The sequence below is a fragment of the Anomaloglossus baeobatrachus genome, chromosome 3 (genome assembly GCF_048569485.1).
Source record: "Anomaloglossus baeobatrachus isolate aAnoBae1 chromosome 3, aAnoBae1.hap1, whole genome shotgun sequence".
In the NCBI taxonomy this organism is placed as follows: domain Eukaryota; kingdom Metazoa; phylum Chordata; class Amphibia; order Anura; family Aromobatidae; genus Anomaloglossus; species Anomaloglossus baeobatrachus.
The window spans coordinates 189,124,164-189,151,111 of NC_134355.1; the positions used below are offsets into that span (position 1 = coordinate 189,124,164).

General features: G+C 43.9%; 1 protein-coding gene across 1 annotated transcript in view; it reads right to left on the bottom strand.

Moving 5' to 3' along the window:
* Positions 1-581: 581 nt before the first annotated feature.
* Positions 582-26,948, bottom strand: part of SERAC1 (serine active site containing 1) — a 211,783-nt gene continuing 185,416 nt past the window's right edge. Inside the window, exons 15-17 of the mRNA XM_075338188.1 lie at positions 14,758-14,940; positions 10,783-10,926; positions 582-834 (exon numbers count right to left, since the gene is read on the bottom strand). Coding sequence (XP_075194303.1) covers positions 695-834; positions 10,783-10,926; positions 14,758-14,940 — 467 coding nt within the window. The 3' untranslated portion in view covers positions 582-694. The remainder of the gene's footprint in view (positions 835-10,782; positions 10,927-14,757; positions 14,941-26,948) is intronic.

Sequence of the window (26,948 nt, forward strand, 5' to 3'; positions counted from 1 at the left end):
GGGGGTATAAGATCAGGCTGGTGAGGAGCATGGCAAGGAAGGTGGCCCAGATATCCTCACTATCAGAAGTAACTCTGGGATTAGGGATAGCTAGGGTACCCTAGCCTGAAAGCCAGTCTAGGAGCCCATGTCTTTTGCTCTCTACCTCCATTGTTAAACAGTGGCTAAAACTGAGAATCAGTTGCTGTGTCAACTATGTATTATCACTGTGTATCCCTGACAGTGGCGTTAAAATGAAGAGGTAGCAGATGCTCCCATCAGCAACTTTAGCTTACCATGGTATCTATAGCAGGCTGCTATCTTGTTTCACCTCCTGTCAAGCTCATTCACAAGCTAAGCTTCATCGTAGACCGTGATTTTCACTACATACTGCAATACCGTAGAAGCATATAAGCAATCAAGAGATCATAGGTTCATGTCTAACAAGAGAACTAAAAAATAAAAGTAAAAAAAATGTTAAAAGGTAAATATATTTGGTATTACAGAGTCTGTAAAAGTTCAAAATATGAAATTAATTAGCCCATATGGTTTGATGACTGTATAAGATGACAGCTTTAAAAAAAATGCTAAAACACCAAATATTAATGATCATGAATTTGTTTTATTAATTGTACAATTATTGGAGCCATACATTTTACAGTTAGGTGTCACTTTATAAAAAGGATGTGTGATAAAATATAAAAGATTTAGTTGGTCATTGCTTTCTAAGGTCTGCATCCAATGCATCAATGATGAACTGCAAAGTCTGTTGGTAGATGAATGATTTCTTACTCTTTGGCTTGCAGATGTTTAGGTGGTTTACTTCTACAGGAATAATGTCGCCAATACCCAAATCTGAACAAAAAAATTAAGAAAAAAAATATAATTTAAGAATCATTTAATTAGCAAGTGTATGCACAATTTTCCTTAAAGCAAGAATATTCCTATTCATTGTAACATTGTGACATTGCAGACCTTATCATACAATGATTTAATAAGTGATTTTTTTCACATTAAAAACAAACAAAAAAATGAATTGTAAACCTTCTCCTATATCTTACAATGTTAGAAACGGACAGTCCTTGGCCTGCACATGCATAGCAACCTGATTTGACCTTCTGGTACAGTAACTGACTTTTCACTTCTTCTGTATTAGGACTGGATAATTACATGAATCACAAAATCAGGGAAGGAGTGTACACAAAGTTATGTAATGAAGCATGACCATGTGAACCAGCGTTAGGCTGCGTTCACATCACATTTTAGATAGACGTTAGTGGATTCATTGTGACTTCCATCCGAAACACTCAAAAAACGAATTCAGGTGTATCTGCTGATGGGCATAAAGACAAAGGGATTACTTTAAAGGGGTTGTCAGGCCTTAGGGAACAAGTCTGCAGTCATTCTATGTGCACACTGTGAGAATTCTCTTGTGCTGGTGCCGGAAACACAGGGTGCGTGACTGCAAATATGCAATTTGCATACGGCACGTGCCAATAAGACGTGTGCAGCCTCATGCAATGCAAGTGAATTGAGAGAGGCCAAACAAGTCTAGTCGGAATGTCACCGGAATTGACTGCCCACTCACAGAGCTGGCGAATCCTTACAATGTGCGAAACTCGTGCTGTGACGATTCACAAGTTTGCAGTTACATAGAGTGACTGGATATTGGTACCCTAAGGCCAGGCAACTCCTTTACTCAAATATATAGAGTCACTTTGCGCTCTGACCGCATTCTCAACAGTGTCTGCCTTTTTTAAGCAGGCAAAAAAAGATGGTCGACTGTGTTTACCTGAAAAAAGTGGACACTGACGAAAATGAGGTCGGACAGGGCACAAAATGGTCTTCTCTGCTTCATTAAAGTCAATGGCCCAGTCGGGAGATACGCCCGCATCCCATTTTTCAGGGCTTCGGACGGAAGCCCCAATGGATCCACTAACATTTTGCAAAAAAATGATGTGGACTTGGCCTAAGAACCAAGGCTGTAGAGTCGGAGTCAAAGTCCATTTTGGTGGAGTTGGAATAAAATGGACGGAGTCCTAAAATATATAATAAATTGAGCATAGTAGTTCAATGCAGTATGTGCTGAATATTTTTCCCTAAGAATTCGGCAAAGTTATGAAATTTCCTATAAAGGTATGTTCCATTCCTGAGCAAAGGATCTAGGCTTTAATTTGAGATGAATCTGTGCTGCACTTAATGTACATGATAAGTAGTGAAGTTCCTCCTCTACAGATAAGGGTAAAAACACAGTGGGAAGGAAGGAATGTCTGCACTCATCTCAGAGCTGCTAGAACAGATTCTTGCTATAGTAACTGACAATACTTCAAGCATGATAAGTACAATGAAACTTATGAATGTGAATAGTGAGGGTGAACGGCAGCTATTAGAAAACTTCAGAGTCAGTATGTTTGAGATGGAAGGCCATAGTCCTGTTCCTGTAACTGAGGAACAAACAGATATTACTACATATGAACAGCAAAATTATACTTTAGAATTAAGGCCGCTTTACACGCTGCGACATCGCTAGCGATGTCGCTAGCAATCGCACCTGCCCCCGTCGTGCGTGGGTCATGGGCAAATCGCTGCCCGTGGCGAACAATATCGCAGGTACGCATCACACAAACTTACCTTCCTAATGACGTCGCTGTGGCTGGCGAATAACCTCTTTTTTAAGGGGGTGGTTCGTGCGGCGTCACAGCGACATTACACGGCAGGCCACCAATAGAACCGGAGGGGCGGAGAGCAGCCGCATGAACGTCACTCCCATCTCGTTGCTGGAGGACGCAGGAATGCTGTTATTCGTCGTTCCCGGGGTGTCACACGTAGCGATGTGTGCTGCCTCAGGAACGACGAACAATCTGCGTCACAAACGAGCAACAATATTTTGAAAATGAACGACGTGTCAACAATCAACGATTTGGTGAGTATTTGGGATCGTTAGCGGACGCTCGTAAGTGTCACACGCAACAACGTTGCTAACAAGGCCGGGTGTGCGTCATGAATTCCGTGACCCCAGCGACATCTCGTTAGCGATGCCGTTGCGTGTAACAGGGTCTTTAGATGATCATGTTGAAGCTGCTTCACATTTCTATTCTATTTATCACATGTGCTGTGTTGTGCACACGCTGCAGCCAGCAATAAAAGAGGGACATGTTGAAACTGATTGACAAAATGAGGAAATTGGTTATTGCTGCCAGAACCCCTAAAATTGATTCCATCTTAAAGAGGCGTGCTGGAAAAGGGGCAATTGTCAATCAAGCCACTCGGTGGGGCAGTATTTACTTAATGGTTGAGCAATTGCTTGAGCTGAAACTCATTCTTGTAAACATGGCCAACCCTCAAGTAACACTAAATGAAGGTCAATGGACATAGGTGGCTAATTCAATTAACACACAGGTGGCTAATTGTTTCATCACCCATTTACAGTGACTAAAAAATAACTAGTTGAGGATTAAACTCCCTGCATTTTCATAAAGGAGTGGAAGAACTTGCTGTTTTGCCTGTCCCAAAGAGGAGGTTTAATCACAGATGACATTGCTGCTTCAAAGAGACGGAGAGAGACACTGTTATTAGAAAATAAAAGTCTTCTGGCAGCTGTGTATGTGGACTCAAGGCACCGTATATTGCTATATGATAAACAGCTTACTAAAGAAAAAGAAGCTCTGACAGAGGTAGTGGTTAGGATGAGTGGCTACAGGATGGCCAAGACCAAGAGGAACTGTGTCATCCAGACCTACTGCTACCATATCTTGAACGTTATTGGAAGAGGAGTTTAATTTTGAAAATTATTTGAATGACATGGAGCAGCAAAACATTGTCACAGGGAAAAAGATTCTACTCCCATAGCAAACAGACTGACTATATTTCAGCAAAGTTTTTCACTTGTTCTCATAGAAGTAGAAGAGTTCAACCATTCATCAAAACTGACTGGGCATGAGGCAATTCCTTGATACCCTGAGATTATTAGAGATGTTGCCTATGTGGTCTCTGCTTTGCCACCAATCCAAGTTAGTATAGAGAGGTTGTTCTCGGGATTTAAAACAAAGAGGTCAGATTTGAGGTAATCTATGAAGGAAGATCTGATGGAGGTGATACTATTTCTCAGAACAAATTCATAGAATGCACAAATGTTATTCAGTATGTTTTTGTTGAAAACATTTTTTCCCCACTTCCTGTACAGTGTAATGCATATTTACAATTTATTACATTTGTGTGTTCTAAAGTTGTATTTCAATAAATATATTTTATGTTCTATCAACATAGCTTGATTATTGTATACACTGTGTGCAGAATTATAAGGTAAATGAGCATTTTGATCATATGATAATTTTTATACATGTTGTCCTACTCCAAGCTGTATAGGCTTGAGAGCCAACTACCAATTAAGTAAATCAGGTGATGTGCATCTCTATAATGAGGAGGGGTGTGGTGTAATGACATCAACACCCTATATAAGGTGTGCTTCATTATTAGGCAACTTCCTTTCCTTTGGCAAAATGGGTCAGAAGAGAGATTTGACGGGCTCTGAAAAGTCCAAAATTGTGAGATGTCTTGCAGGGGGATGCAGCAGTCTTGAAATTGCCAAACTTTTGAAGCGTGATCAACGAATAATCAAGCGTTTCATGGCAAATAGCCGACAGGGTCGCAAGAAGCGTGTTGGGCAAAAAAGGCGTAAAATAACTGCCCATGAATTGAGGAAAATCAAGCGTGAAGCTGCCAAGATGCTATTTGCCACCAGTTTGGCCATATTTCAGAGATAAGGAAAGCTGAAAAATGACCACCTTTGAACAAGAAACATAAGATAAAACGTCAAGACTGGGCCAAGAAATATCTTAAGACTGATTTTTCAAAGGTTTTATGGACTGATGAAATGAGAGTGACTCTTGATGGACTAGATCAGGGGTCTCAAACACGCGGGCCGCGGGCCGCATGCGGCCCGTCAGGCTGCTTCGTGCGGCCCCAGGCCCGTGCCCCTGTTCACTATCGCGGCAGGTGCAGGGGCCGCAGCCACTGTCTGCACTTTGTTAGATGAATGTTTTGCCGGCACTGCGCTCTCAAAAGCAAGGACTGTGCGCGCGCAGCGCCGGCAAAATATTCCTATGACATAAATCGCTGACAGTGGCTGCGGTCCCTGCACCGGCCGCGATAGTCACCGGGGCACGGCCTGCAGACAGTAAGAAGCAGAGATGAGGAGCCGAGGGAGCGCGAGACAGGTGAGAAGAATGGTATTTGTTTATTTTTTGTGTATGTGAAGGACGGCACATTAACCCCTTAGCGACCTATGATGTACTGGGTACATTATGGCTCCCTGGTACTTAAGGACCCATGACATACCCAGTACGTCTTGGCGAAATCGCAGCCCCGGTGGCTGCGATTGCATTTGCATTGCCAATAGCAAATACCTTAGATTCGGGGAGGAGGGGACCTCAGGAGGGGTGGTGTCTCCTCCCCGGACCTACGGAGGCTGTGATTGGCTGTGCGGCGTTCGTCAGCCAATCACAGCCACTGTAATGTTACAGCCATTGAAAATGGCTGTAACATTGAAATCCAGCCCTGATCAGTGCAGCTGTAGCACCGATCATTGGCTGGAGCTGGGTGACCTCTGTTTCACCCGCCCCCAGCTCTGATTGGAGAGACCGGCCTTGTGACCGATCTGTCCAATCACTGTGGATCTGGGGCCGGAGACCGCCCCCTCACCTTCACTCCAGCGTCTGTGGGTGGAAGGAAGCCGAGAGCGATCGGTAAATTATAGCGCCCCCTTTCACCCGCCGCCGCCACTGCCCCCCCCCATTATTACAGGATGGGGACATTACTATAGAATAGGGACAAGGTGGGCACATGACTATAGAATAGGGACAAGGTGGGCACATGGCTATAGAATAGGGACAAGGTGGGCACATGACTATAGAATAGAGACAAGGTGGGCACATGACTATAGAATAGGGACAAGGTGGGCACATGTCTATAGGATGGGGACAAGGTGGGCACCTTACTATAGAATAGGGACAAGGTGGGCACATGATTATAGAATAGGGACAAGGTGGGCACAGGACTATAGAATAGGGACAAGGTGGGCACATGACTATAGAATAGGGGCAAGGAGGTGGGCACATGACTATAGAAAAGGGACAAGGTGGGCACATGTCTATAGGATGGGGACAAAGTGGGCACATGTCTATAGGATGGGGACAAGGTGGGCACATGTCTATAGGATGGGAACAAGGTGGGCACCTTACTATAGAATAGGGACAAGGTGGGCACATGTCTATAGAATAGGGACAAGGTGGGCACATTACTATAAAATAGGGAGAAGGTGGGCACATTACTATAGAATAGGGACAAGGTGGGCACATGTCTATAGGATGGGGACAAGGTGGGCACCTTACTATAGAATAGGGACAAGGTGGGCACATTACTATAGAATAGGAACAAGGTGGGCACATGTCTATAGAATGGGGACAAGGTGGGCACATTACTATAGAATAGGGACAAGGTGGGTACATGTCTATAGGATGGGGACAAGGTGGGCACCTTACTATAGAATAGGGACAAGGTGGGCACATTACTATAGGATGGGGACAAGGTGGGCACATGTCTATAGGATGGGGACAAGGTGGGCACCTTACTGTAGAATAGGGACAAGGTGGGCACATGTCTATAGGATGGGGACAAGGTGGGCACATGTCTATAGGATGGGGACAAGGTGGGCACCTTACTATAGAATAGGGACAAGGTGGGCACATGTCTATAGGATGGGGACAATGTGGGCACATGACTATAGGATGGGGACAAGGTGGGCACCTTACTATAGAATAGGGACAAGGTGGGCATATGTCTATAGAATAGGGACAAGGTGGGCACATTACTATAGAATAGGGACAAGGTGGGCACATTACTATAGAATAGGGACAAGGTGGGCACATGTCTATAGGATGGGGACAAGGTGGGCACCTTACTATAGAATAGGGACAAGGTGGGCACATTACTATAGAATAGGGACAAGGTGGGCACATGTCTATAGGATGGGGACAAGGTGGGCACATGTCTATAGGATGGGGAGAAGGTGGGCACATGTCTATAGGATGGGGACAAGGTGGGCACCTTACTATAGAATAGGGACAAGGTGGGCACATTACTATAGAATAGGGACAAGGTGGGCACATGTCTATAGGATGGGGACAAGGTGGGCACATGTCTATAGGATGGGGAGAAGGTGGGCATATGTCTATAGGATGGGGACAAAGTGGGCACCTTACTATAGAATAGGGACAAGGTGGGCACATTACTATAGAATAGGGACAAGGTGGGCACATTACTATAGAATAGGGACAAGGTGGGCACATGTCTATAGGATGGGGACAAGGTGGGCACCTTACTATAGAATAGGGACAAGGTGGGCACCTTACTATAGAATAGGGACAAGGTGGGCACATGTCTATAGGATGGGAACAAGGTGGGCACCTTACTATAGAATAGGGACAAGGTGGGCACATTACTATAGAATAGGGACAAGGTGGGCACATGTCTATAGAATAGGGACAAGGTGGGCACATGTCTATAGGATAGAGACAAGGTGGGCACATGTCTATAGGATGGGGACAAGGTGAGCACATGTCTATAGGATAGGGACAAGGTGGGCACATGACTATAGAATAGGGACAAGGTGGGCATATGTCTATAGGATGGGGACAAGGTGGGCACATTACTATAGAATAGGGACAAGGTGGGCACATGTCTATAGGATGGGGAGAAGGTGGGCACATGTCTATAGGATGGGGACAAGGTGGGCACATGTCTATAGAATAGGGACAAGGTGGACACATGTCTATAGGATGGGGACAAGGTAGGCACATGTCTATAGAATAAGGACAAGGTGGGCACATGTCTATAGAATAGGGACAAGGTGGGCACATGTCTAAAGGATGGGGACAAGGTGGGCACATGTCTATAGGATGGGGACAAGGTGGGCACATGTCTATAGAATAGGGACAAGGTGGGCACATGTCTATAGAATAGGGACAAGGTGGGCACATGTCTATAGAATAGGGACAAGGTGGGCACATGTCTATAGGATGGGGACAAGGTGGGCACATGACTATAGGATAGGGACAAGATGGGCACCTTACTATAGAATAGGGACAAGGTGGGCACATGTCTATAGGATAGAGACAAGGTGGGCACATGTCTATAGGATGGAAACAAGGTGGGCACATGACTATAGAATAGGGACAAGGTGGGCATATGTCTATAGGATGGGGACAAGGTGGGCACATTACTATAGAATAGGGACAAGGTGGGCACATGTCTATAGGATGGGGACAAGGTGGGCACATTACTATAGAATAGGGACAAGGTGGGCACATGTCTATAGAATAGGGACAAGGTGGGCACATGTCTAAAAGATGGGGACAAGGTGGGCACATGTCTATAGAATGGGGACAAGGTGGGCACATTACTATAGAATAGGGACAAGGTGGGCACATGTCTATAGGATGGGGACAAGGTGGGCACATGTCTATAGAATAGGGACAAGGTGGGCACATGTCTATAGAATAGGGACAAGGTGGGCACATGTCTATAGGATGGGGACAAGGTGGGCACATGACTATAGGATAGGGACAAGGTGGGCACCTTACTATAGAATAGGGACAAGGTGGGCACATGTCTATAGGATGGGACAAGGTAGGCACATGTCTATAGGATGGGGAGAAGGTGGGCACAAGTCTATAGGATGGGGACAAGGTGGGCACCTTACTATAGAATAGGGACAAGGTGGGCACATGTCTATAGGATGGGGACAAGGTGGGCACATGTCTATAGGATGGGGACAAGGTGGGCACATTACTAAAAGATGGGGACATTACAAGGATGGGCATAATACTATTGGATGGGGACATTAGAATATGGACAAGGCTGGGGTCATTACTATAGGATGAGGACAAGGTGGGCACATTACTATAGGATGGGGAACATTACTAAAAGATGTTGACCAAAATTTCTATATAGTGATAATTGTAACACTATTAGTTACAAGAAAGGGATAAAATGTAAAAAAAACAACAAAATAAGGCATGACTTTTTTTTTACCATCCCCCTTTTTTTTTTATATTTAACCAAAGAATGTGCACATTTGTTATAATAAACAAGTGAAAAATGTTGAAAATGAGTGATCCAAAGGTGTGTAAAAAAATATATATGGTACCAATAAAAATGTCACTTTTTCCCGCAAAGAATGCGGCCCCCCAAATTATTTTTTTCCTCTGTGCGGCCCATACACCCAGCCGAGTTTGAGACCCCTGGGCTAGATGGATGGGCCAGAGACTGGATTAGTAAAGGGCAGAGAGCTCCACTCCAACTCATAAGCCAGCAAGGTGGAGGTGGGGTACTGGTATGGGCTGGTATCATCAAAGATGAACTTGTGGGACCTTTTTGGGTTGAGGATCGAGTACACCTCAACTCTCAGACCTACTGCCAGTTTCTGGAAGACAACTTCTTCAAGCAGTGGTACAGCAAGAAGTCGGTATCGTTCAAGAAAAACATGACTTTCATGCAGGACAATGCTCCATTGCATGCATCCAACTACTCCACAGCGTGGCTGTCCAGTAAAGGTCTAAAAGATGAAAAAATAATGACATGGCCCACTTGTTCACCTGATCTGAACCCCATAGAGAACCTGTGGTCCCTCAAAAAATGTAAGATCTACATGGAGGGAAAACAGAACACCTCTCGGAACAGTGTCTGGGAGGCTGTGGTGGCTGCTGCACGCAATGTTGATCGAAAACAGATCAAGCAACTGACAGAATCTATGGATGGTGGCTGCTGAGTGTCATCATAAAGAAAGGTGGCTATATTGGTCACTAATTTTTTGGGGTTTTGTTTTTGCATGTCAGAAATGTTTATTTCTAAATTTTGTGCAGCTATATTGGTTTACCTGGTGAAAATAAACAACTGAGATGGGAATATATTTGTTTTTTATTAAGTTGCCTAATAATTCTGTACACTAATCGTTACCTGCACAAACAGATATCCTCCTCAGATAGTCAAATCTAAAAAAAAACCATTCCAACTTCCAAAAATATTAAGCTTTGATATTTTCTAAGTCTTTTGGGTTGATTGAGAACATAGTTGTTGATCAATAATAAAAAAATCCTCTAATTTACAGCTTTCCTAATAATTCTGCACACGGTGTAATAATGATTAAAAGCTTGATGTTCCCATTTTACTACAGTACATTTTTCCCTAAAACATGAGCCATGTATGAAGGAGTCAGATTCGTAGAGTGGAAGTCAGGGAAATTGAGGAGTCGGCGTTAGAGGTTTGGCTTACTGACGCCACAGCCCTGCTAAAAACTGTGGAAGTATTTTAGTCATGGGCATGACAGGTGTACAGAGTGGGTTTGGTAGGTATGTCATATTATAGAAGCAATACTTCTATGGAAGCATAGTCATATTGGCAACAGCAGCACATGTAATATGGCATGTTTGTGTACTCCGTGACCCATGTACAGATCCACACGCACAGCTTTGCGTGCAAAAGGTTTTAATGAGTATTTGCTGTTATGCAGTAAGGTAAACGAACATGCATGAGACTATAGTCACATCTGCTGCTACTTTATATTGCTGTAAACTGGCTGGCAAAAGTTTTATTTGAGTTAAGATAAAACAGAATATATTGGAGGGTTTTTTTTTTTTGGTTTTTTTTTACTAATGCTCTGTTAAAAGATATTGTAGGTACATTTCTTAATATCAGCAAAACCTTCTTAAACAATGATTAAGAACACAAGTCTGTATATATACTTACCTGCTGATGCTGCTGGCACCACGTGTAATCTCATCATGCTGCCTATTCGTGTTGGCAACGTTTCTGCAAAGCTGACAACTTTGAATTCCTTGTTTTTGGCAAATTCTAGAAACTCTTCATTTAGCTCTTTCAGTGCAGGAGAATCTTTTAGAAAATGTACAAGTTAATTAGTTGTATACCTGGAAGTACATTCTGAAAAAAGGAGAATTTAAAGCATGAACTGGATAGCAGAAAAAAAGACATTGTTCTTGATGTATCTTTTCTACATTATACCGTCAATATACTGTAAATAATATCTTGCATATGTTTCAGCTATATTCAGTTGGTTATTGTATGCTATCCTGTTATAGATTAAGAATATACTGTGAATCCTCTCAGCAAAAAATATCAGCACAATAGTCTTAACAGATCATGGCATCATCAGAATACAATATATAGCAAGGTTCACAATATTTTTCATATACCTACATACAGCCAATCCCTTTTACCTCCCCGTCCCTTAACTAAAGCCCCCCAGTGAGAAAAATGTACAATACAAGTCATACCAAATACAAGATCATAAAAACAAACAAAGAGCACATCGCTGGCAAAGCTCATCAGAAACCACAAAACATATCAGCTTTTAGTATCTTCTCTCACACTCCATACTTAAAGTTGTATTTACTAAAACAGAAAAAGTGGCATCCATTGACCTTTATTTTTGGGAAGGCATGACTTTAAAGGGAATCTGTCAACTCCTAAAACATCATGTAGCTGCAGATATAGGGGTAATCTGTGTAATAATTAGTGTTTAAATATTACTGACACAGCGGCTAAAGGGGGAACATGAGGTATATTCTCCCTGCAGATGCTACAGTTACCCCTCACCAAACAGTGAGATCACCAAACATGATCCTCCTTGCACATTGATTGACATCCTGCCCTGCAAACACTCTCTGCACACACGTTCTGCACACACGCTCCACACACATGCTGCAGACCAGGCTGACCGGATGCACACGTAAGTACTTCCATGTGCCATCCGATCCTACACAAAACACATTGAAAAGATGGTCCTGTCAGTAGGTCCGCAGAAAAACAGGAACTGAACAGGACAGATGGAACGGTCGTCTGAATGAGCCTTTAGAATGAGAGAGCTTGTGCACAAGAAGTACAACCTGGTATTATTCAGCAGCTGTATATGATCAAGCTGTATAATTAAACAGTCAAGGCCTACGTTTCCATAATAAGTATTTAGTGAGATGTTGATGTTGCAGATTGTCTGCAGCATTTCTGCACCTTATGTAAATTAGGTTACGGAACAAACACATCAGCGGTATGCTACTGCACTGCCGGATCCGGCATAAGGGCAATACAGTACAATACAGTTCACAGACAGTGCTGCAAGCCCTGGTCACATGCTGTCACATGCTCCGGTCACATGACCGCATGTGCCAGGAGCTTGCCAGTGAACTGTATTGTACTGTACTGCCCTTGTGCCGGATCTGGGAGTGCGGACGGAAAACGCTGATGTGAAACCAGTGTTACTTGCATTTTTCCATTGCACTTTTGAATGCAATATTTTACATGCATTATTATTAAGTTTTGTCACCTGCATTTTTTTTTGTCTCTTTTTGATATGTTATGTTTTAAAGAAAACTGCTTTTCTTTGGAAACTCATTGTTTTATCAATAAAGTCAAGTGCAAATTTCATGTGTTTTTTCTATGTGGATTTTACTTATCTCATTCAAGTCTTTGGGGAAAATCCGCAAATGAAGCGTAAATTTACAGTTAGAGAAACTGACATGTTTCAGATTTAGAAAACACGCACACTCACATAGCACTCGCATGACATACAGATGCTAGGTGAGGAAAAAAATGCATGATTCTCACCAACATTTCTGGCTGAGAATCTCAGCGATTTTATATACACAGATGTGATTGCACACTTATGCTGATAGCTCTAAACAATGATAACAGGCCAGGGTCACACGGCCGTATACTGTATCTCATCTGAGGATCGCATCGCAGTGCTTACACTGGATAGCGGCTCTCCCGAACCGAGTGTGATAGCTGCACAGAAATACATCCTGACACGCTCGGAGCAGGAGAGCCGCTGGCCAGTAAGAGTATTGCGATTCTCAGACAAGTCATAGAGTCGTGTGACTCTGGCCTTAAAGAGAACCTGTCACCAGGATTTAGCACTTCAAAAAAGCCATAGCGATGCTGTGATGCTTATTAAACTGATACTTGCGGTGAAAGGATTCAATATGAGGCTGTTGAATAAGCATCCTCTAAAGAGTTCATCTAATGACGTCTTCGGTGCATTGGGGCGGGACTTGGGTGTAGGGTTGTCTTCTCCTCCACCTGTCTCCTCTGTTTCTTTTACAGGTCACTGATTATACAGTGAATTTCTTCCTTCTTGAAGTTCTGCGCTGCTGCCATCATTACGATCCTCAGTGCGTCCTCTGTGTGATTCTGCAGCCAGTCTGCTGGTCCTCAATAAAATGGCGCAGGAGCCAGCGCATGCACAGATTGAGATTTCAGCTTAATGATCTCTTCTTTAAGCCAAAATCTTGATTTGCACATGCGCTTCCACTGGCACCATTTTATTGAATACCATGGGCAGTGTGATTCTACAGACGGTCTTCTATACAATGGTGCCAGAAGCAGTGGATGCGCAGATTGGAATTTCGACGTAATGAAGAGGTGATTGAGCAGAAATTTTGTTGTGCAGACCAGCCACAGAATCATACAGCCAGCCACCCACATGTGCCACCCAGTGCAATGATGGCGGAAGCATGGAATTTCAAAAAGACCTGTAAAAGAGACAGGAGGCTGCAGAGGGGCGGCGAATCAGAAGAAGATCCTACCAGCAAGTTGCACCCCAATGCACATTAGATGTTATTAGATGAAAACTTTAGAGGATGATTATTCAACAACCACAAATCAGATTATTTCACTGCAGGCATCAGTTTAATTAGCATCACAGTGCTATTATGGGCATGGCTTTACTTTATAGTGTTAAATCCTGATGACTGCTTCTCTTTAAATTACAGAAATTTTCAGCCCCTAGATTTAATGAGAATGATCACAATAGCTATCAACAAACAGAGATACCAAAAATCCTATTGTGAAGAGAATGGCACTCACCAGATTCTTGCTGTATAAAATCGTATTTATTCAGGTGTGGAGGTTACATGTGCAGGGCAGGTAGGTGGGGAGGGAGAGCTATACACGTCCGACTAAGAGATACCAAAAATAGTGGCCAGTTAAGAGATTAAGGCCTCTCCAGTCTTGATGAGGGGGCATTTTGCATTCAGATGCTCCTGATTCATTAAGAGGTGAACGTCACTTAATAAATCAGGTGCGCTTGACAAGTGGTTATGCCATATTTAAGTTCAGTAAAGAATTGATCCTGCACTACCAGGTTTTACCTTTCATGGTTGGGTGGCCAGAGGAAAGCTGCTCAAGATCCAAACATCAAACATGCTAAGAGGGGCACACTTCAAAGGAGGCAGATGTCCAGCAAGTAATCCACAGAAAAAAAAAGTGTCTCCACTCCAAGGTCCATGCAAAAGATTTATTAATAAACAAAAGGTGTGTATAAAAAAGGCAGCAGCAGAGCTGGGTGCGAGCTCCCCCAGAACTAAGGCTATTTTACGCTAACCATGCGCTTCTACGGGTCCCAACTTCATTGGGTACGCTCAATTCTAGTGGCGATCATAAAGCCCTTACATAAAGCCTATAGGAACTTTGTGGTCTTAACTGAAAAAAATGCTTACACCAAAAAAAAAGCCAACAAATCTGTCAATAGGAATGATCAAAAAGTTCAGTAAATCACTGTGATGAGCCTGAAAAATTGATGTTTTTAGTATCAGTGTATGGAAAGTTTCAGCATTGTAATATATTTCACTGATGCACTATATGACCATCGTATTAGTATCATTAGACAAGTATTTTGGAAGGTTCCAGATTTCTAATATATTGCCTTACCTTTGCTAAGCTCTTTAACTTCTATAGATGGAAAAAGGAGCAGTCTTGCATTGACTGAATATTCTGCCAGTCGAGAGCCATGGTGGGGAACACTGTAAAAGGCAATCCCTCTGGTGTTCTTTACAAAATCTTGCATGTCTTTGTCCTTTGATGCATTTACCAACATCTTTTTCACTAACAATCCTGAAGGAAAATTACTAAACTTAATCTTCAGTGTTATTTCAATTATGAGAAATGGGTAATGCTTTTAAATAGAGAAATAAGTCAAACTACAGAGGCCTACAGAAAACTCATCATTACTTGGTGACGGTCACCCCTATGTCTCCTAAGAGGGTAATGCACAGCTCTTATATACACTGCAAAGGAGGCATTTCATTTATAACAATGATAGGTCCTCTTCGAGCAATGATCATTTTTTTTCACTTTCATATTTTCTCCCTTTACAAGAGCCATAACTTTTTTCTTTTTTACTCAACATGGCCCTATGAGGACTTGTGCTTTTGTTGGATGAGGTATAGTTTTATATGACACTATTCATTTTCCTGCATAGTGTACTGAAAATGAGGACAAAATTCCCAAGTGAAATGGTGCCAAAAAACTCTCCTACTGTTTTTTGGGTTTTGTTTCACAACATTCATTGTGCAGTAGAAATGATCTGACTATCTGATTTTCCAGGTCAGTATGATTATGGCAATACCAAACATACACCGTGTGCTGAATTATTAGGCAAATTAGTATTTTGATCACATAATAATTTTTATACATGTTGTCCTACTCCAAGCTGTATAGGCTTGAGAGCCAACTACCAATTAACTAAATCAGGTGATGTGCATCTCTGAAATGAGGAGGGGTGTGATGTAATGACATCAGCACCCTATATAAGGTGTGCTTAATTATTAGGCAACTTCCTTTCCTTTGGCAAAATGGGTCAGAAAAGAAATTTGACGGGCTCTGAAAAGTCCAAAATTGTGAGATGTCTTCAAGAGGGATGCAGCAGTCTTGAAATTGCCAAACTTTTGAAGCGTGATCACCAAACAATCAAGCGTTTCATGGAAAATAGCCGACAGGGTCGCAAGAAGCGTGTTGGTCAAAAAAGGCGCAAAATAACTGCCCATGAATTGAAAAAAATCAAGTGTGAAGCTGCCAAGATGCCATTTGAAACCAGTTTGGCCATATTTTAGAGCTGTAACGTTACTGGAGTATCAAAAAGCACAAGGTGTGCCATACTCAGGGACATGGCCAAAGTAAGGAAGACTGAAAATCAACCATCTTTGAACAAGAAACATAAGATAAAACGTCAAGACTGAGCCAAGAAATATCTTAAGACTGGTTTTTCAAAGGTTTTATGGACTGATGAAATGAGAGTGACTCTTGATGGGCCAGATGGATGGGCCAGAGGCTGGACCAGTAAAGGGCAGAGAGCTCAACTCCGACTCAGACACCAGCAAGGTGGAGGTGGGGTACTGGTATGGGCTGGTATCATCAAAGATGAACTTGTGGGACCTTTTCGGGTTGAGAATGGAGTGAAGCTCAACTCTCAGACCTACCTCCAGTTTCTGGAAGACAACTTCTTCAAGCAGTGGTACAGGAAGAAGTCGGTATCGTTCAAGAAAAACATGATTTTCATGCAGGACAATGCTCCATCACATGCATCCAACTACTCCACGCCGTGTCTGGCCAGTAAAGGTCTAAAAGATGAAAAAAATAATGACATGGCCCCCTTTTTCACCTGATCTGAACCCCATAGAGAACCTGTGGTCCCTCATAAAATTTGAGATCTACAGGGAAGGAAAACAGTACACCTCTCGGAACAGTGTCTGGGAGGCTGTGGTGGCTGCTGCACGCAATGTTAATCGTAAACAGATCAAGCAACTGATAGAATCTTTGGATGGTAGGCTGCTGAGTGTTATCATAAAGAAAGGTGGCTATATTGGTCACTAATTTTTGGGGGGTTTGTTTTTGCATGTCAGATATGTTTATTTCTAAATTTTGTGCAGTTATATTGATTTACCTGGTGAAAATAAACAAGTAACATGGGAATATATTTGTTTTTTATTAAGTTGCCTAATATTCTGCACAGTAATAGTTACCTGCACAAACAGATATCCTCCTAAGATAGCCAAATCTAAAAAAAACCCCACTCCAACTTCCAAAAATATTAAACTTTGATATTTATAAGTCTTTTGGGTTGATTGAAGACATAGTTGCTGATCAATAATTAAAAAAATCCTCTAAAATACAACTTGCCTAATAATTCTGCACATGGTATATAAAAAAAAATGTTTTCTATATTAATGGGGGAAAAAAATCTGAACTTTGCAAAATTGTTGTTTGTGTTATCATTTTCTCAAACCCTTAACTTTTTTATTTTTCGATCGAGGAAGCTGTGTGAGTGCTTCATTTCTTGCGCACTGAGTTGTAGATTTTATTGATCCCATTTTGAAACAGTTTGATTCTTATTTTTATTTCACACTATGGAGGTGAATCAACATTTTTTGTCACCTTCTCTGGAGAAAAGCATTGAGGTTTCCCACCACCTATATGTTTAGGAGACAAAGGGTCATGATTGCCATTTTCATACAACACTATTTTCTAAACCAACTAATAAAAATAACTTGTTACATTGTGATAGCCTCCATGCCACACAAGCTATCCGAGGGATTCCTAAGGAGCTGTTTGTTCAGAACTGACTTATTTGAAGTTCTGAGCAGCCTTCTTATATAGAGAAGTTGGTTGACAACTTCATATACAAAGGCATTTCTGAACAGTATTTACGTAAAATAGGGGGCATAAAATAGGCCAATATTCCAGAGAGCGTTTTAGGGATTAAACCAAATATTTAAAATCTCACAATTAATATTCCGGTTTCCATCCACACTCCAAAGACATACTGATAAAAATTTTAGATTGTGAGCCTCAATGGGGAAAGAGATGATGATGATGCCTATATAGCGCTGTAAAAATTAAATTAACAAATAAATTAAATTAAAAAAAAAAGATGTATGATGGTTTCTACTTATGGTTGTCCCATTAGTTTGATTTGACTTGAGATTTGCTAATAGGTGGATTATGTAGGGGTTGTCATCCACATCCATCAAGACAGCAGGGCTGGGGATTGCAGGGGGAGAAGAGCTCAGACCAGAGACACCTATCTGATTGGACTGGGACAATTACTATAGAGGGCGGGAGAATTATAAAAGGCATTTTCATGGATTTGTATGGGTATGGTGGGCTTATGCATAGATTGCTGGAGTTATGTTTAAGAGGGCTTAAACGTAGTGCTTTTAGTTATTATGGGGAAAATCTGGTAACAGGTTCCCTTTGAATGTAATTCCAAGTATGGCCCATCTTCAAAGATCCTCCGAGACACTATTTTAGGAAAGGAAAGTCTTTAGCCAAAAAATTGCTTATAGCAATTGTTGTTTCTAATGGCATCCAGACAAGTTTTTCTACAAATGCAAAATTGTAAGACATTTCCCTGCTTATCATGCCAGAAATGCTCTTTCATTATTAAAGGAATTGTGATTAATCACCTAAACATGGAGTCTAAGAGCACTATAAACATTTTAATTTAGAAGAAGCACCAGAGAAAGCATAGTGAGGAATGTCAGAGTCTGTAGTCTGTGTCTGATGCCGCCATGACACTCGGCGAGTTTAGAGCCAAACACTTTGTGACACGGTCACTGCTCTATTCATTCTCTATGGCAGTGCCAGGGAGCAGAGTATAACACTCAGGGCCGGCCTTAGCCTGAATGGTGCCCTGTGCAAAACTGCCCTTTGGTGCCCCCCCCCCAACTGATTGTTTACTCAGTTTCCAGGAAACAAATGAGGACCAGGGGCCATTTTTTTTATATCCTAAGAAAATTGATTTCTTCAAATATACAATAAAGTCCTCCAAATTTGTGCTGGAGAATCTGCTTCTCAATCCACATTAATTCCACCACATCTGAAATCATTCTTCTTGGGGCCTTCTCATCTCGTACATGCTGTATGCCTGGATATTACATTATGGATGGTACATACGGATCCCCCCAATGGGGCGCACATGTATCTGCAGAATGAGGCGCTGCGACTCTTCATAGAGAGATGTTATAAATTCCTAAAATTCCTATACACTTAGAGTGGCGCAGGTCGTGGTCCCATTGGTGGGATCGACATCTACTGTACAAATCCTGAGGATAAATGCACCAGATGATACCAGACAAGGCACCATGGAGCCGGCGGCCGATGCTGCGTGTACTCCGAACCAAAAAGTCCAAAATACAGATGTTAAAGGGGAATGTACGAAATTAGAAAAAATCTCTGATTTATACATAATAAAGAGTCCTCAGGTTATATGTGTCACTGACTCTCAGCTAAAATGACCTGAACATAAGGGGATAGGACCCTGCTTCACCATATAGGTGCTCAGGAGAAAAAACGTAGAATAATAAAAAGAGAGCTCTGGCACACTACCTCAATGTAGTCAGACACAAAAAGGTTTCTTTTTTATATATTGTTTTATTTTTGAGAAAAAGGGGATTCATGCATAATGATGTCCAAAATTTAACGTTTCAACCATATTATGGTCTTCATCAAAAGGACCATCTGTGGTAATTAGGCAAGGTGAGCTGTTACTAGGCGATGCGCTGCGGCGAGTACCAAGGAAAGGTTACTCAAGAGTATAATTGACCATACAATCTTAGAGCTATGGATCATAAGTTATATGTAAGACCGCCACATTGGTTCAGCTCAGTCATATTCTATACTCAGGTATAGCCACCATTTTATATATACTTGCTCTGTTAATGGGTCTAATTATGTAGTAGAGGGGGGCAATATTTTGCTCCGGTATCCTATACAGTATAGCAGAGTAATGTCCGTATCCACGCAGAGGGAGCAGGTCCTATTGCCATACCACACAAGTTCAGATAGTCCGGTACTGTTACGGTTGCTGCGAGCACTGGAGACTATGTCCAGATTTCTTGCTACTGCACATGTGCGAGCGCTGGAGACTAAGTCCAGATTTCTTGCTACTGCACATGTGCGAGCGCTGGAGACTAAGTCCAGATTTCTTGCTACTGCACATGTGCGAGCGCTGGAGACTAAGTCCTATCTTGGAGCCATTGCACATGTGCGGGTGACATCATCGCTGACACGAGGTCACATGTCTCTGACACCTTCTATGCCGATTGGTCGCTGGTCATGTGCTTGTGACGCCTTGCTCGGTGATAGGCCAGCATGATGTCACTCTTGTCGTTCTGGCAGCGGATTGGCTCTGGTGTCCTCCATCTTGGATGAGGCACAGAGTCTATATAGGACCCTGACACACGCCGCATGGCGCTCAGTCCTCTTGGTTCATGCATGAGGGTAGACGCCCTGTGCACGTTCCTCTAGGCATTTCTCTGTCTATGCTAGGTTAGCGCTACCGGCAGGGTAGCGTTCTTATACCTTACAGCTTCGGCTGCTGTCCGTATCCTTACCTCTTAGGGGAGCGGACATAGGCAGGTGCCTGAGGCACATGGTCTGGCTGGGCCTTGTGATTCGACTCGTAGGTGGACGTTGCCGCTAGGGTAACGTTCCTTATACTGCGTCTGGCAGTTGTTCGTATCCTCGCACACTAGGGGAGCGAACAGAGGTAGGAGCTTTGTGCGGTTTACGCTGCTGTTCGTCTCTTTTGCACCACTAGAAGAGCGGACCTAGGCAGGTGCCATATCTAGTGGTTCGTGTCCTCGCACACTAGTGGAGCGAACGCAGGTAGGAGCTTTGTGCGGCTTACGCTGCTGTTCGTCTCTTTTGCACCACTAGAAGAGCGGACCTAGGTAGGTGCCATTTCACACACATTGCCTTTGTCTCTGTGATTATTAACAGAGATCATTCCACACACCCTCCAAGTAAGGGAGGAATTGCTTTATTTATTATATCCTTCTGTGAGTTAACAGAGGTATTGCACTCTGCCATAGTCTGCAGCAGAGTCTTTGCACGGTGGACCCTGACTGTCTGATACTCCTTTAAGTTATTATCAGACAGCCCCCCGTAACATTAGGACTGAGCCAAGGGTCTGGCAGTTATGGCAGAATATCAGCAGTTACACCATTACATACAAGTACTTGAGTCACGGCTCAAGAGTATAGAGGATAAACCTCAGACCATGGTGACATCTGCACATGATCCTCGACTTGCTCTGCGAAACAGATATTCTGGCAATGCCAGATCATGTCGTGGTTTCATTAGTCAGTGTCAGATACACCTAGAGGTCAACTCTTCTCGCTTCTCTACGGAGAGGTCCAGAGTAGGCTTTATCATCTCCTTACTTCAGGACAAAGCCTTAGAATGGGCGACTCCCCTATGGGAGCGCTCTGATGTGGTTATTCTGAGACATCAAGACTTTCTTGATGCTCTTAAGGTGGTATTCATGGGTCCGCAGGTTACCCATGATGCGGCCCTGAGACTGTTAGATCTATCTCAGGGTTCGTTATCCACTAGTTCTTATGCCATTGCTTTTAGAACTCTGGTGGCAGAACTAGATTGGCCAGAGAAGGTGTTGATTCCTATCTTCTGGAGAGGGTTGGCAGGCTATGTCAAGGATGCTCTTGCTACTCGTGAGGTCCCTGCTTCTCTGGAGGACTTGATCACAGTAGCAACGAGGATCGATGTACGCCATAAGGAACGTAGACTCGAGGTCTCTTCCTCACGCCCTAAGCCTCGGGCTATTCCAGTTGTTGAGGGTCCACTACCATCTTCCTCAGCATCTGAAACATCTCCCACTCCTATGGAGTTAGGTCATACGTCCTCCAGACTACGCAAGTCTGGTCCTCCTATATGTTACGTATGTCGTCAGGCTGGGCACTATGCCAACAAGTGTCCTAGTCGTCAGGGAAACTCCCTGGCCTAGTAACCATTAGAGGGGGGTTACTAGAGACGTCTTCTGCACCCTCTAAGTGTTGTATCCCAGGTCAGCTCTCGTTATCTGAGAATACATGGCCTATTATGGCTTTTGTGGATTCCGGAGCTGACGGGACTTTTGTGTCCTCAGGATTTGTAAAGGGACACAATATTCCCTCTATCATGTTAGAGGCGCCTATTCCTGTCCGTGTTGTTAATGGAACTATGTTGTCTGACTCCATTACATTGAGGACAGTTCCCTTGCGCCTTTCCCTGTCTCAGGGTCACATAGAGGAGATTTCTTTTCTTGTTTTGCCTGAGGGTATAGACGACGTCCTTCTGGGTCTTCCCTGGCTTCGGACTCATGCTCCTCACATTGACTGGGAGTCTGACAGCATTATTAGTTGGGGTTCGAAATGTCAGTCCCGATGTCTTCCCTTACCACCTAAGGTCATTGCGGTTGCATCTACTGATCTCTCTCCCATACCTACACCCTATCTGGATTTCGCTGACGTGTTCTCCAAACAGGGTGCTGAGGTTCTTCCACCCCATAGGCCGTATGACTGTGCCATAGACCTTATCCCAGGTTCGGTTCCACCTAAAGGCAGGGTTTACCCCCTGTCGATACCTGAGTCGGAGGCCATGTCGACCTATATAAGAGAGAGTTTAGAGAAGGGGTTCATTCGTAAGTCTGTCTCTCCCGCGGGAGCTGGGTTTTTCTTTGTTCGGAAGAAAGAGGGTGATTTGCGTCCCTGCATAGATTACAGGGGTCTCAACGCAATCACAATAAAGAACAAATACCCATTACCTTTAATTTCGGAGCTCTTTGACAGACTGAGAGGAGCTCAAGTTTTTACGAAGTTGGATCTGCGGGGTGCGTATAACTTGGTACGAATTCGAAAGGGTGACGAATGGAAGACCGCTTTTAACACCCGAGACGGTCACTATGAATACCTCGTCATGCCTTTTGGGTTATGTAATGCACCCGCAGTATTTCAGGACTTCGTAAATGATGTGTTCAGGGATTTACTGTTATCCTCAGTAGTGGTGTATCTGGACGACATCCTGATTTTTTCTCCTGATCTGGAGACTCATCGTCAGGATGTCGTTCGTGTCCTTTCCCGTTTAAGGGAGCACTCATTGTTTGCTAAACTCGAGAAATGTGTATTCGAGCAGTCCTCATTGCCTTTTTTGGGTTACATTATCTCACAAGAGGGCCTGGCTATGGATCCTGCAAAGCTCTCTGCTGTCCTGCAATGGTCCGAACCTCATTCCTTGAAGGCGGTGCAACGCTTCTTAGGATTCATAAATTATTACAGGCAGTTCATACCCCATTTTTCTACTTTGGTGGCCCCTTTGGTGGCCTTGACTAAGAAAGGTGCTAATCCCAAAGCCTGGTCTACTGAGACATCTCAGACTTTTGATGCAGTAAAAAGACACTTTTCAACTGCCCCCGTTCTTCAAAGACCCGATGAGAGTAAGCCCTTCCTCTTAGAGGTTGATGCCTCTTCAGTGGGTGCTGGTGCGGTCTTGTATCAAAAGAACAGTGCAGGTAGAAAAAGGCCGTGTTTCTTCTTTGCTAAAACCTTTTCACCGGCAGAGAGAAACTATACCATTGGGGATAGGGAACTGCTCGCCTTGAGATTAGCCTTGGAGGAGTGGCGTCACTTGCTGGAAGGAGCGAAACATCCTTTCCAGGTCTATACAGACCATAAGAATCTGACGTACTTACAAACCGCTCAGCGTCTGAATCCTCGCCAAGCCCGCTGGTCCTTGTTTTTCTCCCGCTTTCACTTCTCCATCAACTATCTGTCTGGGAGTAAGAATAACAAGGCAGACGCCCTGTCTCGCTCTATGCTTTCTACCCAGGAAGAGATTGACGAACCTCGTCTTATCCTTCCCTCCAGGGTTTTTCATACGCTCTCCCCTGTGACGTTAGACCAAATCCCACCGGGCAAGACCTTTGTTCCGCCTGATCGACAGAATGATATACTGTCATGGGCCCACACCTCAAAGGTGGGTGGGCATTTTGGTATTAGGCGGACACGAGAGTTACTGGAGAGGTGGTATTGGTGGCCACACTTAGCCAGCCACGTCAAGAGATATGTCGGTTCTTGCTACTCGTGTGCTCGCAACCGTCCATTACGGCAGAGACCGGCTGGGCTCTTGCATCCTTTACCAGTGCCAGATAGACCATGGGAGGTGGTAGGCATGGACTTTGTGGGTGATCTTCCATGTTCACAGGGACATAGATTTGTGTGGGTCATTACGGACCATTTCTCCCGGATGGTTCATCTCGTACCGTTATCGAGAATCCCATCTTCCAGGGTACTAGCCAAACTATTCCTCAAGCATGTCTTTAGGCTTCACGGGATGCCAGATCGTATCATTTGTGATAGAGGCCCGCAATTTGCTTCCCGTTTCTGGCGAGATCTTTGTAGCCTTCTGCAAATTGAGTTGAATCTATCTTCGACATACCATCCGGAGACCAATGGTTTGGTTGAGCGTACCAATCAATCCATGATTATATACCTTCGACACTTTGTTGCTGAGAACCACGATAACTGATCCTCCCTCCTACCCTGGGCAGAATTTGCCCTTAACAATTCGCTGGCTGAGGCCACTGGGCAGACACCGTTCGTACTCAATAATGGGCAACACCCTAGGGTACCGGTACCATTTCCCGCTGCTGCACCTCCTCCTCTTGTGGCCGACTGGGCAACTAATGCCAGAGAGGTTTGGGATCGGACTCAAGAGTCAATCCAAGCAGCTAAGGACCGTATGAAGACGGTGTCCGATCGGTTTCGTCGCCCGGCTCCTGTCTTTTCTCCAGGGGACTTTGTGTGGCTCTCTGCAAAAAACATGAAACTTAGAGTGAGCTCTGTCAAATTTGCTCCTCGCTTCCTGGGTCCTTATGAGGTTCTTCGACAGGTAAATCCTGTAGTCTACCAATTGAAGTTACCCGTCCATCTTAGGATCCATGACAAATTCCATGTTTCACTGCTAAAGCCGGCAATTTTACCTCACGCTCGTGAAGTGCACTCTCCTGCTTCTGATTCTTCTCGCTCTAGCTATGAGGTACGAGCCATAGTTGGTTCTAAGATGGTTAGAGGGCGCAGGTTCTTCTTGATAGATTGGGAGGGCTACGGCCCGGAACATCGCTCTTGGGAGCCTGAGGAGGCTGTCCATGCTCCCGACTTAGTTGCCGATTACCTGCGTCGCCGGGAGGGGGGCCCTTGAGGGGGAGGTACTGTTACGGTTGCTGCGAGCACTGGAGACTATGTCCAGATTTCTTGCTACTGCACATGTGCGAGCGCTGGAGACTAAGTCCAGATTTCTTGCTACTGCACATGTGCGAGCGCTGGAGACTAAGTCCAGATTTCTTGCTACTGCACATGTGCGAGCGCTGGAGACTAAGTCCTATCTTGGAGCCATTGCACATGTGCGGGTGACATCATCGCTGACACGAGGTCACATGTCTCTGACACCTTCTATGCCGATTGGTCGCTGGTCATGTGCTTGTGACGCCTTGCTCGGTGATAGGCCAGCATGATGTCACTCTTGTCGTTCTGGCAGCGGATTGGCTCTGGTGTCCTCCATCTTGGATGAGGCACAGAGTCTATATAGGACCCTGACACACGCCGCATGGCGCTCAGTCCTCTTGGTTCATGCATGAGGGTAGACGCCCTGTGCACGTTCCTCTAGGCATTCCTCTGTCTATGCTAGGTTAGCGCTACCGGCAGGGTAGCGTTCTTATACCTTACAGCTTCGGCTGCTGTCCGTATCCTTACCTCTTAGGGGAGCGGACATAGGCAGGTGCCTGAGGCACATGGTCTGGCTGGGCCTTGTGATTCGACTCGTAGGTGGACGTTGCCGCTAGGGTAACGTTCCTTATACTGCGTCTGGCAGTTGTTCGTATCCTCGCACACTAGGGGAGCGAACAGAGGTAGGAGCTTTGTGCGGCTTACGCTGCTGTTCGTCTCTTTTGCACCACTAGAAGAGCGGACCTAGGCAGGTGCCATATCTAGTGGTTCGTGTCCTCGCACACTAGTGGAGCGAACGCAGGTAGGAGCTTTGTGCGGCTTACGCTGCTGTTCGTCTCTTTTGCACCACTAGAAGAGCGGACCTAGGTAGGTGCCATTTCACACACATTGCCTTTGTCTCTGTGATTATTAACAGAGATCATTCCACACACCCTCCAAGTAAGGGAGGAATTGCTTTATTTATTATATCCTTCTGTGAGTTAACAGAGGTATTGCACTCTGCCATAGTCTGCAGCAGAGTCTTTGCACGGTGGACCCTGACTGTCTGATACTCCTTTAAGTTATTATCAGACAGCCCCCCGTAACAGGTACCCTTTAGGTGATATCCATTAACTACTTAGGAACCTGAACAGAAACCCTTTACCCGTGAGTACACACAGCAGCAAGTATCCCTATATAAGGCAGTGAATAACACTTAGAGGACATACTAAATGCAACACTATAATATACAGGCACGAGTTTAACCTGGATACGGACATTACTCTGCTATACTGTATAGGATACCGGAGCAAAATATTGCCCCCCTCTACTACATAATTATACCCATTAACAGAGCAAGTATATATAAAATGGTGGCTATACCTGAGTATAGAATATGACTGAGCTGAACCAATGTGGCGGTCTTACATATAACTTATGATCCATAGCTCTAAGATTGTATGGTCAATTATACTCTTGAGTAACCTTTCCTTGGTACTCGCCGCAGCGCATCGCCTAGTAACAGCTCACCTTGCCTAATTACCACCGATGGTCCTTTTGATGAAGACCATAATATGGTTGAAACGTTAAATTTTGGACATCATTTTGCATGAATCCCCTTTTTTTCAAAAATAAAACAATATATAAAAAAGAAACCTTTTTGTGTCTGACTACATTGAGGTAGTGTGCCGGAGCTCTCTTTTTATTAAAATGACCTGAACAGACTGAGGTGCAGCACCACATACACACCATGGGGCCATGATGATGGGGGGTGCTGTGTATGTGTCACTGCCTCTCAGCTCCACTGACCTGAACAGACTGAGGTGCAGCACCACATACACACCATGAGGGAGGGGCACGGTGTATGGAAGAACTATGGCATATATACTGTAATCCCTTTATTAACCAGACTGGGCTCACCCCATTTGGCAATGCTGCAAATAATTTTGTTGGAAAATTGGTAAGATAAATCCACGCCGAATAATGTAATATTCTGCAGAACTTCATAATGCACCCTCAGCTGCTGCAGAACCTCATCATACACACCTCAGCTGCTGCAGAACCTCTAAATACACACCTCAGCTT